The sequence below is a fragment of the Sceloporus undulatus genome, chromosome 2 (assembly GCF_019175285.1).
Source record: "Sceloporus undulatus isolate JIND9_A2432 ecotype Alabama chromosome 2, SceUnd_v1.1, whole genome shotgun sequence".
NCBI classification, from domain to species: Eukaryota; Metazoa; Chordata; class Lepidosauria; order Squamata; family Phrynosomatidae; genus Sceloporus; species Sceloporus undulatus.
Genome location: NC_056523.1, coordinates 100,439,158 through 100,452,375, shown reverse-complemented (window position 1 = coordinate 100,452,375; position 13,218 = coordinate 100,439,158). Strand labels below are relative to the sequence as shown.

The 13,218-nt window shown below is 37.3% G+C and overlaps 1 protein-coding gene across 3 annotated transcripts in view; it reads right to left on the bottom strand.

The window, feature by feature from the left end:
• FSTL4 (follistatin like 4) overlaps positions 1-13,218 on the bottom strand; it is a 615,437-nt gene that overhangs the window by 564,292 nt on the left and 37,927 nt on the right. For all 3 annotated transcript variants that reach the window (XM_042455922.1, XM_042455924.1, XM_042455923.1), the window contains exon 3: positions 6,227-6,260. In XM_042455922.1, the coding sequence (XP_042311856.1) occupies positions 6,227-6,260 (34 nt within the window). The remainder of the gene's footprint in view (positions 1-6,226; positions 6,261-13,218) is intronic.

Sequence of the window (13,218 nt, the reverse complement as noted above, 5' to 3'; positions counted from 1 at the left end):
ATGAAACAGGATGCTCTAATGCTTGCAGTATATATGGAAATGAGGTAGGAAATTCTAAGGTGGTGTTTTTTGCCAGCCCATTCTGCAGAAGAGTTGAACAGTTGAGAAAGAGAAGCCAGGAAGAATGAGTGAACAACAAGCACCACCTAAAGAAGACATCAGGTGAAGGAACTGAATGAAATGCCTTCAGACATCATTTATCCAGCACTAGCACCTCTTGGGCCAAAGAATGACACACACATGACTGGAGCAGATGGGCGCGAAAAAGCGACCTGAGTCTGCTCCAGCCACAAGTGGGTTGGAACCACACCAACTGCATGGTCTGCTCCCAAAGTGAGATGTGGCCACAGGACCCAACCTGTGCCACCATGAGCTGGATTATCCCGGCTTCTTTTTGTCCTGTCCAAAAGACACAAGTGTGGCTTCAACACGGCTTTGGAGTGAGTTTGAGGCATGCAATGTTTGAACACCATGCCACCAAAGTGGCCAGAAGCTGCTTCATTATGCCTGTCTGTTCTGGGCCACAAGGGTACAACTGCTTTCCAGTCAAGGGCTACATAGTGGCAGACAGAAGGATCCTAATTTCACACCTTCCCACTGTTCCAATCTGGCAGGGACAGACCCAATTAATCCTCTACTGCCTCACTTTTTTCACCTGCTTTTAAAATGTCTCCATTTTTCTGTCCTCCTTCTGCTTTCCCCTTTGGTCTTCTGCTTATTTCAATTGTTGCAAACTGAATTTAAAGGGTAAAAGTAGTTTGTACTCTATTAGCTGGAAGGAGAAGAGAGGTGAGGCCAAATCTTGCCCTTCCCACTACACTCAGACAAAAGTGAACTGCTGCAGCTTCTCCCACCTGTACACCCTTCCAATAACTTTTGACATCTTTATCATCATCTGATACTGCTTGGCCACATGTGTCCTGGATTTCATCTATAAAATATTGAAGGGTATGATATTGGATTCCATGTAATGCTATTTTTCAATGCTGAAAAATAGGTTCACTATATAACCTTCAGTGAATTAATTTTTCTTATTGCTTCTTTCCCTCTTACTCCTCCTTGTTACGAAAAATACATGTCATGGATGACCTCATGGAATTTGTAGTAGCATTGTGAGGCTCAGATATTTTATAGGACAAAACAACTAAGGCCGAAATAACTTGCTGCATCTTTGTTGGTCCTAGATCCTTTATTCAGTTCAACTGGATTTGGGTCTGAATGACCATAGAAACGTGAGGCCCATAGATGTAAGTTATAACCAGCCACAATTTGTGATACTGAATATTATTAGCTATCATAAAGGGTGTTTTAGGATGTTCTAATTTACTTGCAGAATTTAAGCTATTCTCATTTAAAATATATATTTAAAAAAAATAATAGAATCAATACTTATGTGACAACTTTAGTCTGTACTTTTAAATAAATTCACAAGAAACCTCCTTCAAGTACTGGTGAGAGAAAGCATATGCTGTTCAAATTAAAATAATAAATCACAGAATCATAAAATCATAGAATTGGAAGAGATCTCAAGGGCCATCCAGTCCAAACCCCTGCTATGTAGGAACAAGAATCAAAGCAGAAGACTGTACCATACTCCAAGAGAGTGTGTTCCACTTCCCCATGCTGAGCTGGAACCTCTTTTCCTATAGTTTGCATCCATTGCTCTGTGTCCTAGTATCTGGAGAATCAGAAAACAAGCTTGCTCCATCCTCAATATGATATCCCTTCAAATATTTAAACAGGGCTACCATATCACCACTTAACCTTCTCTACTCCAGGCTAAACATACCTAGGTCCCTAGGTCGTTCCTCACAGGGCATGGCTTTCACACCCTTCACCATTTTGGTTGCCATCCTTTGGATATTCTTCAGTTTCTCAACATCCTTTTTGAATTGTGGTGCCAAAACTGGACACAGTATTGGCACTATTACTTCCCTCTGTCTAAACACTATACTTTTATTGATGCAGCCTAAAATTGTATTGGCTTTTTTAGCTGCTGCATCACACTGTTGACTCATGTTCAACTTGTAGTCTACTACAGCTCCTAGATCCCTTTCACATGTACTATTGTCAAGCCAGGTGTCCCCATCCTATACCTATGCATTTCATTTTTTTTCTGCCCTTAGCATAGTGCCTTATATTTCTCCCTGTTGAAATTCATTTTATTAGTTTTGGTCAAGCTTTCTAATCTACTAAGATTATTTTGAATTTTGATCCTGTCCACCAGAGTTATGAGTTACTCCTCCAAATTTGGTGTCATCTACAAATCTGATAAGCATGGCCTCTATTCCTTCATCCAAGTCATTGATAAAGATTAAAAAGTAATTATGTCCCTTTAAAAGGGGGAGGAAAACATCTAAACACAATGTGGTCAGAGCACAAAAGACACAAAGTGTTATCATGGAGAATAATGCCACTGCAAAAAACAAACAAACAAACAAACAAAAAAACCAAGGATTGCCAACAATAGCTTTCCAAGACATCTCAACTTGTTTTAGATGTTTAAATTGTTCTGTTACACATACCATTAGGGTAGAATGGTGGGAAAACAACAACAACCTAGGGATGACTTTTAAACTTAGTGATCTGACTCCTGGTTTCATAACACTGCCACATATCTTCTGTTTTGGCTGTCCTTCCATGTTCACATGTGACCTAATCACATCCTGCATTGCCATTTTAGGGGTTTCACAATAAAAGTAGATATCAGTCTTTGAAAAATTACCATGCTGTAACAAACATCTAAATTATATAAGATACTCCTAGGAAAAAAAAAAATTAGAACAAAAGCTGATCACATGCTTAGGTGGGCAAAAGATATTGGTAAGGAAATACATTTGGAAAGATGGTCTCAGGCAAGGTAGTACACACATAAATTCACAAAGTGCCAAAACATCAGGGAAAATTACTACAAGATGGAGATCAGATTGGATTTAACACCAGCAAAATTAGCATAAATTGTAAAAAAACTGTCATCCAATTTGCTGGAAATGCCAGAAGAATATAGGCTCATTGTTTCACATGTGGTGCACTTGTCCTTTAGTTGAACAACTTCTCAATATGTAAAATTCTCAACATATCTTAGGAACTAACCCCTGAGATATATCTACTAAACATTATTTATAAAATACAAACAAAAGACAGGAACCATTATTGGAGAATAATCTTATCTCTTTAGCTAAAATACTTCTGGTGCAAAAATGGAAATCTGCAGAGGTTCCCCCAATTGAAGCCTGGATGTAAAAATGATGGAAGCAATAGAAATGGACAAACTGGAAAGTGCAATTGATGGAGATTCTTTTGAAATACATAGACGGAGATGGCAGACTTTCACAAAGTATTGTGAAGATATCTGGAGGTCTAGAATATAAGTAAATTGACATAAGCTATATAATAATTTCTTAAGAGAGCTGCAGTAATAAAAAAATTGAAGAAACATTAGATCATAAATGAAACAGAAGTGGTAAACAGTAAAGCCACATTTTGCACCATTTAGGTGGAGTAAATAGAAGAAGGAGAACTAATTAATTGATTAGGACTTGTGAGACAAATATGAAACTGAGTAAGGTATAAGCTAATACTGCCTTGATGTTATATAAAAGTTTACGAGGGATGTGGAGGGGGGGGGGGGGTTGAGGGGAAGAGGAAAACAAAATTTTAATTTAGTTGCACTGTATATACATTCCCAGTTATTGAATTTAAAAAATTAATAAAAAAGAAAAAAAGGGGGAAAAAGAAAAATTACCATGCTGTATATTATATATGCTGCTATTGCTAAGTAGATTTTGGAGTACCGATTGCCATGCCTCACTTACAGGATCATATAGCAAAATAAATAAATATAAACAGCAGCTTTAAACCCTTCTTGAGGTTCAGTTACATCACAGCTGTATCTGTTTAGTTTTCTTATTTGTCTGCAAGAATGGATCACCAATAGTAGGTGCCACCTTTCAATTACAAGAAAATTTGTTCCCTAATGCTTTGTGACCTAATTCAAAATATTGTGCAAACAAAATGAGGAACTGAAGTAATATGTTTAACGGGGAATGTTTTCCACTTCACATTTACACAGAGATAGATTAGACATCCAAGGAACATCTGTTTAACAAACCCAAGAAGTTAACAGTAAATAGAATGGAGCTCTCTGATAGCTGATGTCAGCCAGCTGTCTATATTGATAAACAACAGCTTGGGGGAGCTGACAATTAATAACAGCACATGGAAATCTGAGGTATTTACTTACCCCTGTAAACTTCTAGCATATTGTTTGAATGCTACCACTGGAACAATATGCTAGGAGTATAGGGGTATGTAAATATCTCAGAGCTCCATGTTTTGTGGCAGTTGGGCCTTATATTCACTCCATGAACAAAATTTCTCTAATATCCTTTATTGTGTCCAATTCTCACTCTTCCAGCACACTCTACCCTACCAAAAAGAATTCCACTTCACTAGCTGCAGCCTTATTCATGCAGGGCAGGAATTGGAACGTATGTTTTAAAACGTTAGTTGGTGACATTAGTCAGTGCCTCGTGATTCCTTCTGTCCTCAGACAGCCATCAATCACAGTGCAATCACACAACAGTCTGGGACATTTTGCCAATAACCTTTTAGTTTTAACTGGAGAAGCCGTCGATAAGAGCTGAATTAAAACAGCTGCTTACTACACTTGTGCTTGTATGTCTCCTTCTCTTCAATGAATTTTTAAGTGAATGGTTGTTCAAAGCAAATGGATACAGGTGAACACTGCCTACAATTGCAACATACTGTCTACTCTACCTGTACTCACCTTTTAGAAACATTTATGGACTAGCCAGAGAGATTGTTGTGCAACAATAAAGATAACTAAATATTCATGCTACAGGCGAGGAGTATGTGGCACTCCAGATTTTAGACTGCATTTCCCACCAGCCCAATCACCATGCCTAAGCTCCACAAGAACTAGAGGTCCATACATGTGTCATCATCCTGTAGTGGCCTGTTATAATAAAAGCTATAGAAAGATGGAGTCACTTTGGTTAAAAGAAAAATAGTTTTTAAAATGAGGTTTGAAAGCTAGAAAAGAACTCGAGCAAAGTAATAGGAAGAGCATCTTGACCTGAGAGGACAGCTGGCACCAGCAAGCACTGGCTAACAGACATAACATTCACACAACTTAGATAAGGAAATGCATCTGTGAAGGTTAGAAGAAAAGCTACTAAATTCCTGAAGGAGGGGTGAGGAGTGATGATGCAGTTATTAATGTATGCCTATATTCCTGTCCTGATTGTAAGAATTCTGTATGTTTAAATTGTAATTAGCCAATGAAATGTGAAAGAAGGAGCTTCTTTGTGTAATTGACTATAAAATTAGGCCATCTTGTCTTGTTTGGGGTCTCAGATTTTTGGAACTTTGAATTCCACTGAGTTCTTGTTTTCTTTGTCGACAAATTGGAAATAAACTTATGGATTTTCAATTTACTAGGTCCTCTTGTTAATTCTTTGCTCTGCCAGGCCTAGAACTTTAAGTTTCCTGAAATTTCTGTTACAATCCCTGATCTCTAAAATATATTCCAAAGCAGGGGTTCAAAACATATGCCTTCCCCATATTCTTGAACTCCAGCTCACATTAACCACAGCCATTGTCAGGCAAGATACAAGTTGAGGTTTAACACCTGGGGTACTGAAGGATCCCACCTTCAACTATTTAAAATTTCTGAGCCATTTATCTCCCATGGAAGCAGTTTATGTCTGATTGCTTACACAAAATATTTTTTCACTGAACAGCAAATATTATTCTCATGTTGGTTTCCAGTAAATGTTTAGTCATGCTGTGATCAACTATTTGTCACAATGGAGAAACAATGAAAATGTTCAGATACAGAAATCAGTTTGCAATACAGGACAATACTGAAGCCACCTTTTAATCTAATGTCATGATAAGTGCAGTGTCATGCAATAAAATCTCCCTGTATTCTCCTTCCTTCTGAAGCTACCCAAAATTGCTCCAAGGGATTTCTCAGCTCTCCAGAGCAGGTGGGCTGAAGTGAGAAAGGAAGGACTCTCCACTCCTCCTTCTGCTGGCTGCTCCTCTCATGCCAGCACAGATCCAACATTTGATACTGCATTATAAGTTTAGACAACAGGCAAAACTTAAATCAAAGAGGATTGTTTCAATAATAAAAGATCTTATATTCTTTAGAAATTATCCCAGGATTATTTATTAAAGAAAGGATCTATTTGTTTACCTTTTCTTCTTGTGACTTCAAAGTTTCTGATTCCCTACAAGAAAAAAAAAGGTAATTACTCATATAGTTCAGTTTTGACATCACTATCCAACCTGGTAGGTAGCTGAAGCTAAAACATTTATTTGATAGTGAAGCAATAATTATTCAGTTAAAAATTCTCTGTCAACTAATGTACTTTAAATTAAGGTAATGAAATGTACATCAGAGGTACTGCAAACACAAGAAATAGTCTATGTAACATTTTGGTTACCAGAGACTAATTATTAATAAGTAATGCCTCCAAGAAAATATACTTGAATTGCAAACTAATAGGCTAATCATATGGACACTATTTATTACACTCACATGATAATACACTCTGTTGAAATTAAGGAGATTTTTTTCCTGATATTCCATGGTGTATCTTGAAATGAACTTATTTGATAATCATGGCCAGAGAAATCCTATTTCAAAGAATTCTTCTAAATATGATAGTGATGAAAGAGACATTTTTATCACATTTCTAGTTAACTACTAAACAAACAAATTCAAGGGTAGATATAAGCCAACTATTCATATAAGCTCTTGCTATGTATTTTCACATATATTTTATACAAAAAGTGAGTGTATTTCAATAAAGAGAAAGAGATATTAGACTCATAATTAATAGATTGCCCAGATTGTGAAAAGTAATCATGTAATTACCTTTAGTCTAATATTGAGATGGCTGCCCTAATTCAAATAATAGTTCGAACCCTTTCTCCTTGCACAGTTTGATGTCTGAGCTGGGCAATAATGAAGAGAGAATCTTGAAACAAAAAACTGAACAAAAGCTGAACTCATAATTGTACCACAGTTGAATATTGCAAACAAAATCTATTGTTGAAAACCACAAGGGAATTATTTCCCTTTCAGCTGAAAACAGATCACCACAAATTCTGGACCAAATTTTATTACATTGGCAGGCATCTGGAAGTTATTAACTTGGCCTACTTAAAGGTACTAGCATAAGAGGATAAAATATTGTCCCCATTCATTATAACTTAAACATCCTTAAAAAGAAGAGTCCTCCAAAAGCAATATATGATAACTGTCCTTTGTGCATTCGGTGTTACTTATTCCCATATAAGTGTATATAGGATAGATTACAGGAAGCCTTTACCCTTCAGTTGTTGTTGTTGTTGTGTGCCTTCATGTCATTTCCAACTCATGGTGACCCTAAGGCAAACCTATCATAGGATTTCTTGGAACGTTTCTTCAGAAGGGGCTTGCCATTGCCATCCTCTGAGTCTGAGAGAGTATGACTTGTCCTAGATCACCCAGAGGGTTTTATGGCTGAACAATGAATCAAAACCTGGTGTCCAGAGTTGTAGGCCAATAATCAAACCACTATGACAAACTGGCTCTTTCTGGGAGCTCTGAATCACAATCACTGTCCTAATATTTCCTAGCATTTGATCATTTAGTACAATTCTGATTGATCATACCTAAGAGTTAAGGTAGTTAAATTTTGTCAGATCATTTCAGTTGGGGGGGGGGAGGCTCATACCCAAAATCAAAATCTATGACTGATATATAGAAATTATAGTGGATTGTGACAGCCTTCTATTAGGAAAGAACAGAACAAGGCATAAATCCCAACTATCTATGTTGGATGTTAGCCTTTCTCCTAGAGAAGCAGAGGTCACCAGTGTATCCACATTTTTTTAATAATAAAATCTAGTTTTTGCCTTTAACAATTGCAGAATGGCCAGAAATTCAAAGGGTCCCTTTCCTCATTACTGAAGTTCTTTGTTGAATTATTCAGCAACTGTGAAGTCAAAGGCTTTCATGGCCGGCATCCATAGTTATTTGTGGGTTTTTAGGGCTATGTGGCCATGTTCTAGAAGATTTTCTTCCTATTTCCAATGTGAAGTTGAAGGCTTTCATGGCCGGCATCCATAGTTATTTGTGGGTTTTTCGGGCTATGTAGCCATGTTCTAGAAGGAAGAAAATCTTCTAGAACATGGCCACATAGCCCGAAAACCCCACAAAAAACTATTCAGCAACTATTAACCTTATCAATAAAGGTAGGAGATGTAGCATTGTAGGAGATATATAATAATAAAATGTATGCATGGTTAAAATAAGTTGTACTCTTAGTAAATGTATTTCAATGTGTTTACACATTGTTTTTCAAATGTAGAAGCATGTCTTATTAAGGGCCAAGAAAGCCTTACTGATTGTGCCAATGATTGGCTGATGATATTTCTATTGATTTTAAAGTAGTAGTAGTAGTAGTCATTATTGTTATTATTATTATTATTATGTTTGTGTTTATATCCCACCTTATCCTAGTACAGGGACCCAAGTTCTGTCTGACGTACATACCTGTTGCAACTTGAAAGCAGGATATGCCTGCATTAATATTGATAATAAGCCAATGCAAATTATATTGAAAGTATATGATGGAAAGCAGGCACAGAAGAACCAGGAAATGATCATGGAAGGTTACAGCCTACAGAGTCTTAGCTGCATCCCCACCCCCCACATATTATATGTGGTGGGTGACAAGGAAAAACAGTTGAGAGTATGGAAAGCTGTCACCTTCCAGATCACTGACTGCTTTCCCCTTCCATCCTCCCAAGGTTGTGCAGGGCAGATGGTGATGGAAAGGGGAACCAAAGATTTGGAACTTTCCAGATCCTTGGTTGCACTTTTTTCCTTCCCAGTGGAAAGAAGTGGGCCAGGGGGTTCTCACTCCCTGTTGTCAGAGACTTTCACCCCAGGCAAGACCCCTTGCTGGAATGAATAATGTAACACAGCAAATCCTTGCAATTTCCTAACTTCCATGATAATTATGCTCGTGGTTATGATCAAAGCAAATAATTCAGACAATATGAAAATAATACCATCACATAAAACAAGTCAATGCAGGCTTTCTATATGCAGTAAACCTACAAACTAGACTGTAGCTCCAAGGATGTTTGACCATGTAGTAACAAAGGATAGGCCCACTGAATCCCAAGCCTATGCTGATCTTGCATGAATATTTGGTCTTAATTGCCCAATGTTGTCCTACCTCTTCATTCATGGGGAGGTGTGAACAGCTGTAGCGATCATATAAATTCTTGTTCACCTCTATAGCTTTAAGATGATTATAACCAAAAGAGTATCTAAATATTTAAGGTCTAAATTCAGTTCCTGGTTCTACTGAATTGTTATACTACAATTGGAATTAGCAACTGAATTTAAACCTGAGAACTTCTTAGAAAAAAAGTGTATCCCCTCATGTCTTAAATCCTTCACATTTCTACTAAAAATATGTCATTATATAAAAATCCAGGACCAGACTACTTTGACAGAAATGATAGTGAAGCACTTGAGTACATTGCCTAAGGAAGAACAGTTTTGTGCTGAAGCTTTCAAACAGATGCTAATAAATGGAGCTTATTTCCTGGGAATCATTTTATGTTTGCACATAACAGTAACTAAAAATCTAATTTCATTCTGGCATAAGTCATACGTGTTGATGTGGAGACTTTGTTTCAGGATTTTAATTCACTTTCTCAAACCTTTTGGTGAACATGATACTACAAATCATTTTGAATGCCACTTAATTAATAAGATGCACCACATTTTCCCAACAGCGCTCATTTTCATCATCTCTTATCTCTCTTATTAATGCAATATAACTGATTTAGAACACATAATTATTGTTATGCTAAAGTCACTATCACGTGGTATTGAGAGCTGGATTCTTCACAAGTCATTTGTTGCCATTATACTGCACTTCCAAAAGGGGTTAGGTATGGTGTAACAGGCATAAAAATGTATCTTTTAAACTTCACAATGCTATCTTATAAAGTTAGTGAACAGCATTTTTCACATGAACTGTTACAAAAGACAGAACCACTCCAGACACCTGAGTGAACCTTGATGCAATTTGACAATGCCTCTGCACAAATAGTTTTTTTGCTGTTGTGAAAGACTGCTTCCAGCTGTCAACCTGGAAAAAAAACAAACCAATTGGCATTTTATGTTACTAGCTTCCAATTAATGTTGAAGTGTGGCTTCTATTGATAAGGAAAGCACTATTAGAATGCAGTGTCAGATTTCAGGTTTGTGATATGTGGATGTTATTCACTGGAATTGATTATTCAATAGTATCTTATTATTGTGGTTATAAAATAAATAAATCTCCAGTCTGCTGCATTAAAAACAAATGTTACCAGCAAAGTCCACATGTTCTTATTTATATATGGTTATACATAGTTAATTTAATTGTCATATATTTGTGTGAAACTATTCTGATTTTAATTCTGGAACCAATTCATAATTTATGTAAACTATACAATATTCCTGTAAAGTATATCAGTGCTACCCCAAAGGATATTTCAAGAAGGCTGAAAGTACAGCTGTTTTCCTTAAAGCCACCTGGCTGGTATGAGTTGATGGTGTGATTTGAAACAGATTCCTTGAATCACAGAGTTCTGAGCTTTGTGGCACAACTTCATGCTTGTCGCACAATGAACAACAGATAATGCAATCTATGGACTAATGACTGAGAAAAAAGCACATTTCATGCACAAGTCTTATGGCATGGTAAGTATGTTTAAAGTCTGCATCTTTAGTCACTATACCTCCAAAAGGAAGTAGTAAGAGAAATTCGAAGTAGCAATACAGATGGATTTTCTTTCTTTCTTTCTTTCTTTCTCTTATTTTTTTAAAAAAAATACATTTAGTATTGTTGTAAATTTTGTAAGTGCTCCTCCATATGAATGACAAAGCAAAACCCTAGTTAAAGGACAGGAGAGGCCTAAGATGTTTCTATGTCTGCAAGTCAAATATATTTTAAAATAGAACCCTTCCAAACAATCGAGCTTCTGAATAAGCCTATTTAGGACTAAGTTGTAACTTGGAATAGGCAAATCTGTCAGTTTCCTCTCCCCACCCCCCTTCAGATATTTTAAAACCATGAATCAAGACCATAAAGAACTGTGTGAATGTTGTCAAATTCCTCAATAAGGAACAGAATTAAATTTCATTAAATTCTCCCCCACTTGCATCAACCAAATTCAATACCTATGCCCAGAAAAGAAAGGAAGGAAGGAAGGAAGGAAGGGATGGCAATGCTAATTCATCATTAACATGGTTAGATACAAAATGGTTCAAACTTAGGCTTTTACATGTGAAGCACTTGAAACAGTGGACCTAGATGACAGACTTGTGAGTTCCAGTTTTGCATCTCAGCATTTATATTTCAAGTTACTTCATTCCCAAGTATGAAGAAGTTAGCATTTTTGGCAAAGCTTCTTCCTAAACTACAGTTTTCAGCCAGCCAACAGAGCTATTAGTCATACTGAACTGGGGAATTCTGAGAATTGTACTTCAAAAAGGATTTTTTTTTTGAAGTGTTGATTTTACAAAAAATGAACTGAAATGAGTTCTCATGTATTTCTAGAGGTAGTGAGTTAGGCTTGTTGCTATCAACTGAATTTAGCATTTATGCAGGAGCAAAACTCTAGCTGTAATCTGCTGAAAAGAAAGGCAGAGAACCAAATCAAACTAAAGAAAAAAGTATACATTCACCCCTCCAAGTTCACAGATTTGAAATAGGCAGATTTGACAATCCACAGAGGGGCAACCCACCATTGAGGTGAATGGGGCGTGCTCCCACAGTGCGCTCCCTGTGCTCGTGCACAGAAGCATGCCCCATTCATTTCAATGGGGCTTGATTATCTGCAAGTCTCCCAGCTCGTGGGGGGGGGTCTGGAACAGATCTTCTGTGAGTTAGGAGGGACTGTATATCCAATGTGATCTGATTTGCAACAAAAACGTCAATCAAGACATTTGAATGAAAGTGATGCTTCCAAATTTAATTCAGTAAATTATTATTAATTGTCCAGTAAAACACTGTTGAACCAGGCTGTAGGTTTTATAGAGAAGGCATGAAGGCTGTTGCAGTTGACCTTAGGGGAGCATCCTTTGTTTCTAGCTCCTTCAAAATGTCTGTGTCCTTTTAAAGTTGTCTTCCTCCAAACTAGAACTTTTTTTTCCCACATGGATGATGAAATTCTGTTGCCATGGAATTATGAGAATCCAACATGGCTGGGAAGCAACAGGCTTGGGAAGGCTTGGGATCTATTCTTACAGCATCTTCTATTCAGTTTGTCACATCTGCATTTTTTTTCTTTCCACCTGCACCAACATATACACTTTATTCACTCTTCAAATGTCTTGGTTCTTAAAGGTTAATAAGGAGTGATTGATTTAAAATAGAGGGCACTGATTCACAGGTACATCAATAAATGGATAGCTACAAAGATTGTTCAGTAAATCAAGAGCAGGGAATTCTTAATCTGACTTTTTTAAAAAAGAATCTCTGAGCATATGCAGAACATTTTTCTGCCCAAGTAAATCAGTGCATTCTTTCTGCCTCCTCACTCCCAATCAAGAAGCGTACCCTGCAAAGATCAATGGCAGAACACAGGTTCTGCATACAGAATGGAGCTAGGGATTCCAAATACAATGTGTGGCATATTCAGTTTTAATGATCTGGAATCTAACAAGCCAATTCTTCTCTGCACCCATCTTAATATACCTTGTCTGTATAACTAAAAAGTGATGAGTATGCTAGATGAGGAGGAAAGGGGTGGGTAAAATGCAGAGTGGGATGTGTGAAGGGGAGGGAGAGGAGGGAAACTAAGATTGAAAGAATTGAAGAATAGGTTTGAGCAAAACTTTTCATTTATTAATCCAAGAGTATAACACTTAGGCTCAAGACAGATGGGTGGGAAGCACCGTCCTCAGGCCAATTTTAGGGTTCCAGAGCATGCAGCATCTACACGCTCCAGAACCCTAACACATATGCACAGCACCATCTTTATGTGGCACCATCCATATGTGGTGCATGTGCACAACGCAAGCGCAGCACCGCGTCCACACCTCTGGGCCCCGCCGCTTGCATCATGGACAGATCACAGTGTGCCAATGGCACACTGATGACATCGTCCCCACACACCAAAAAGAAC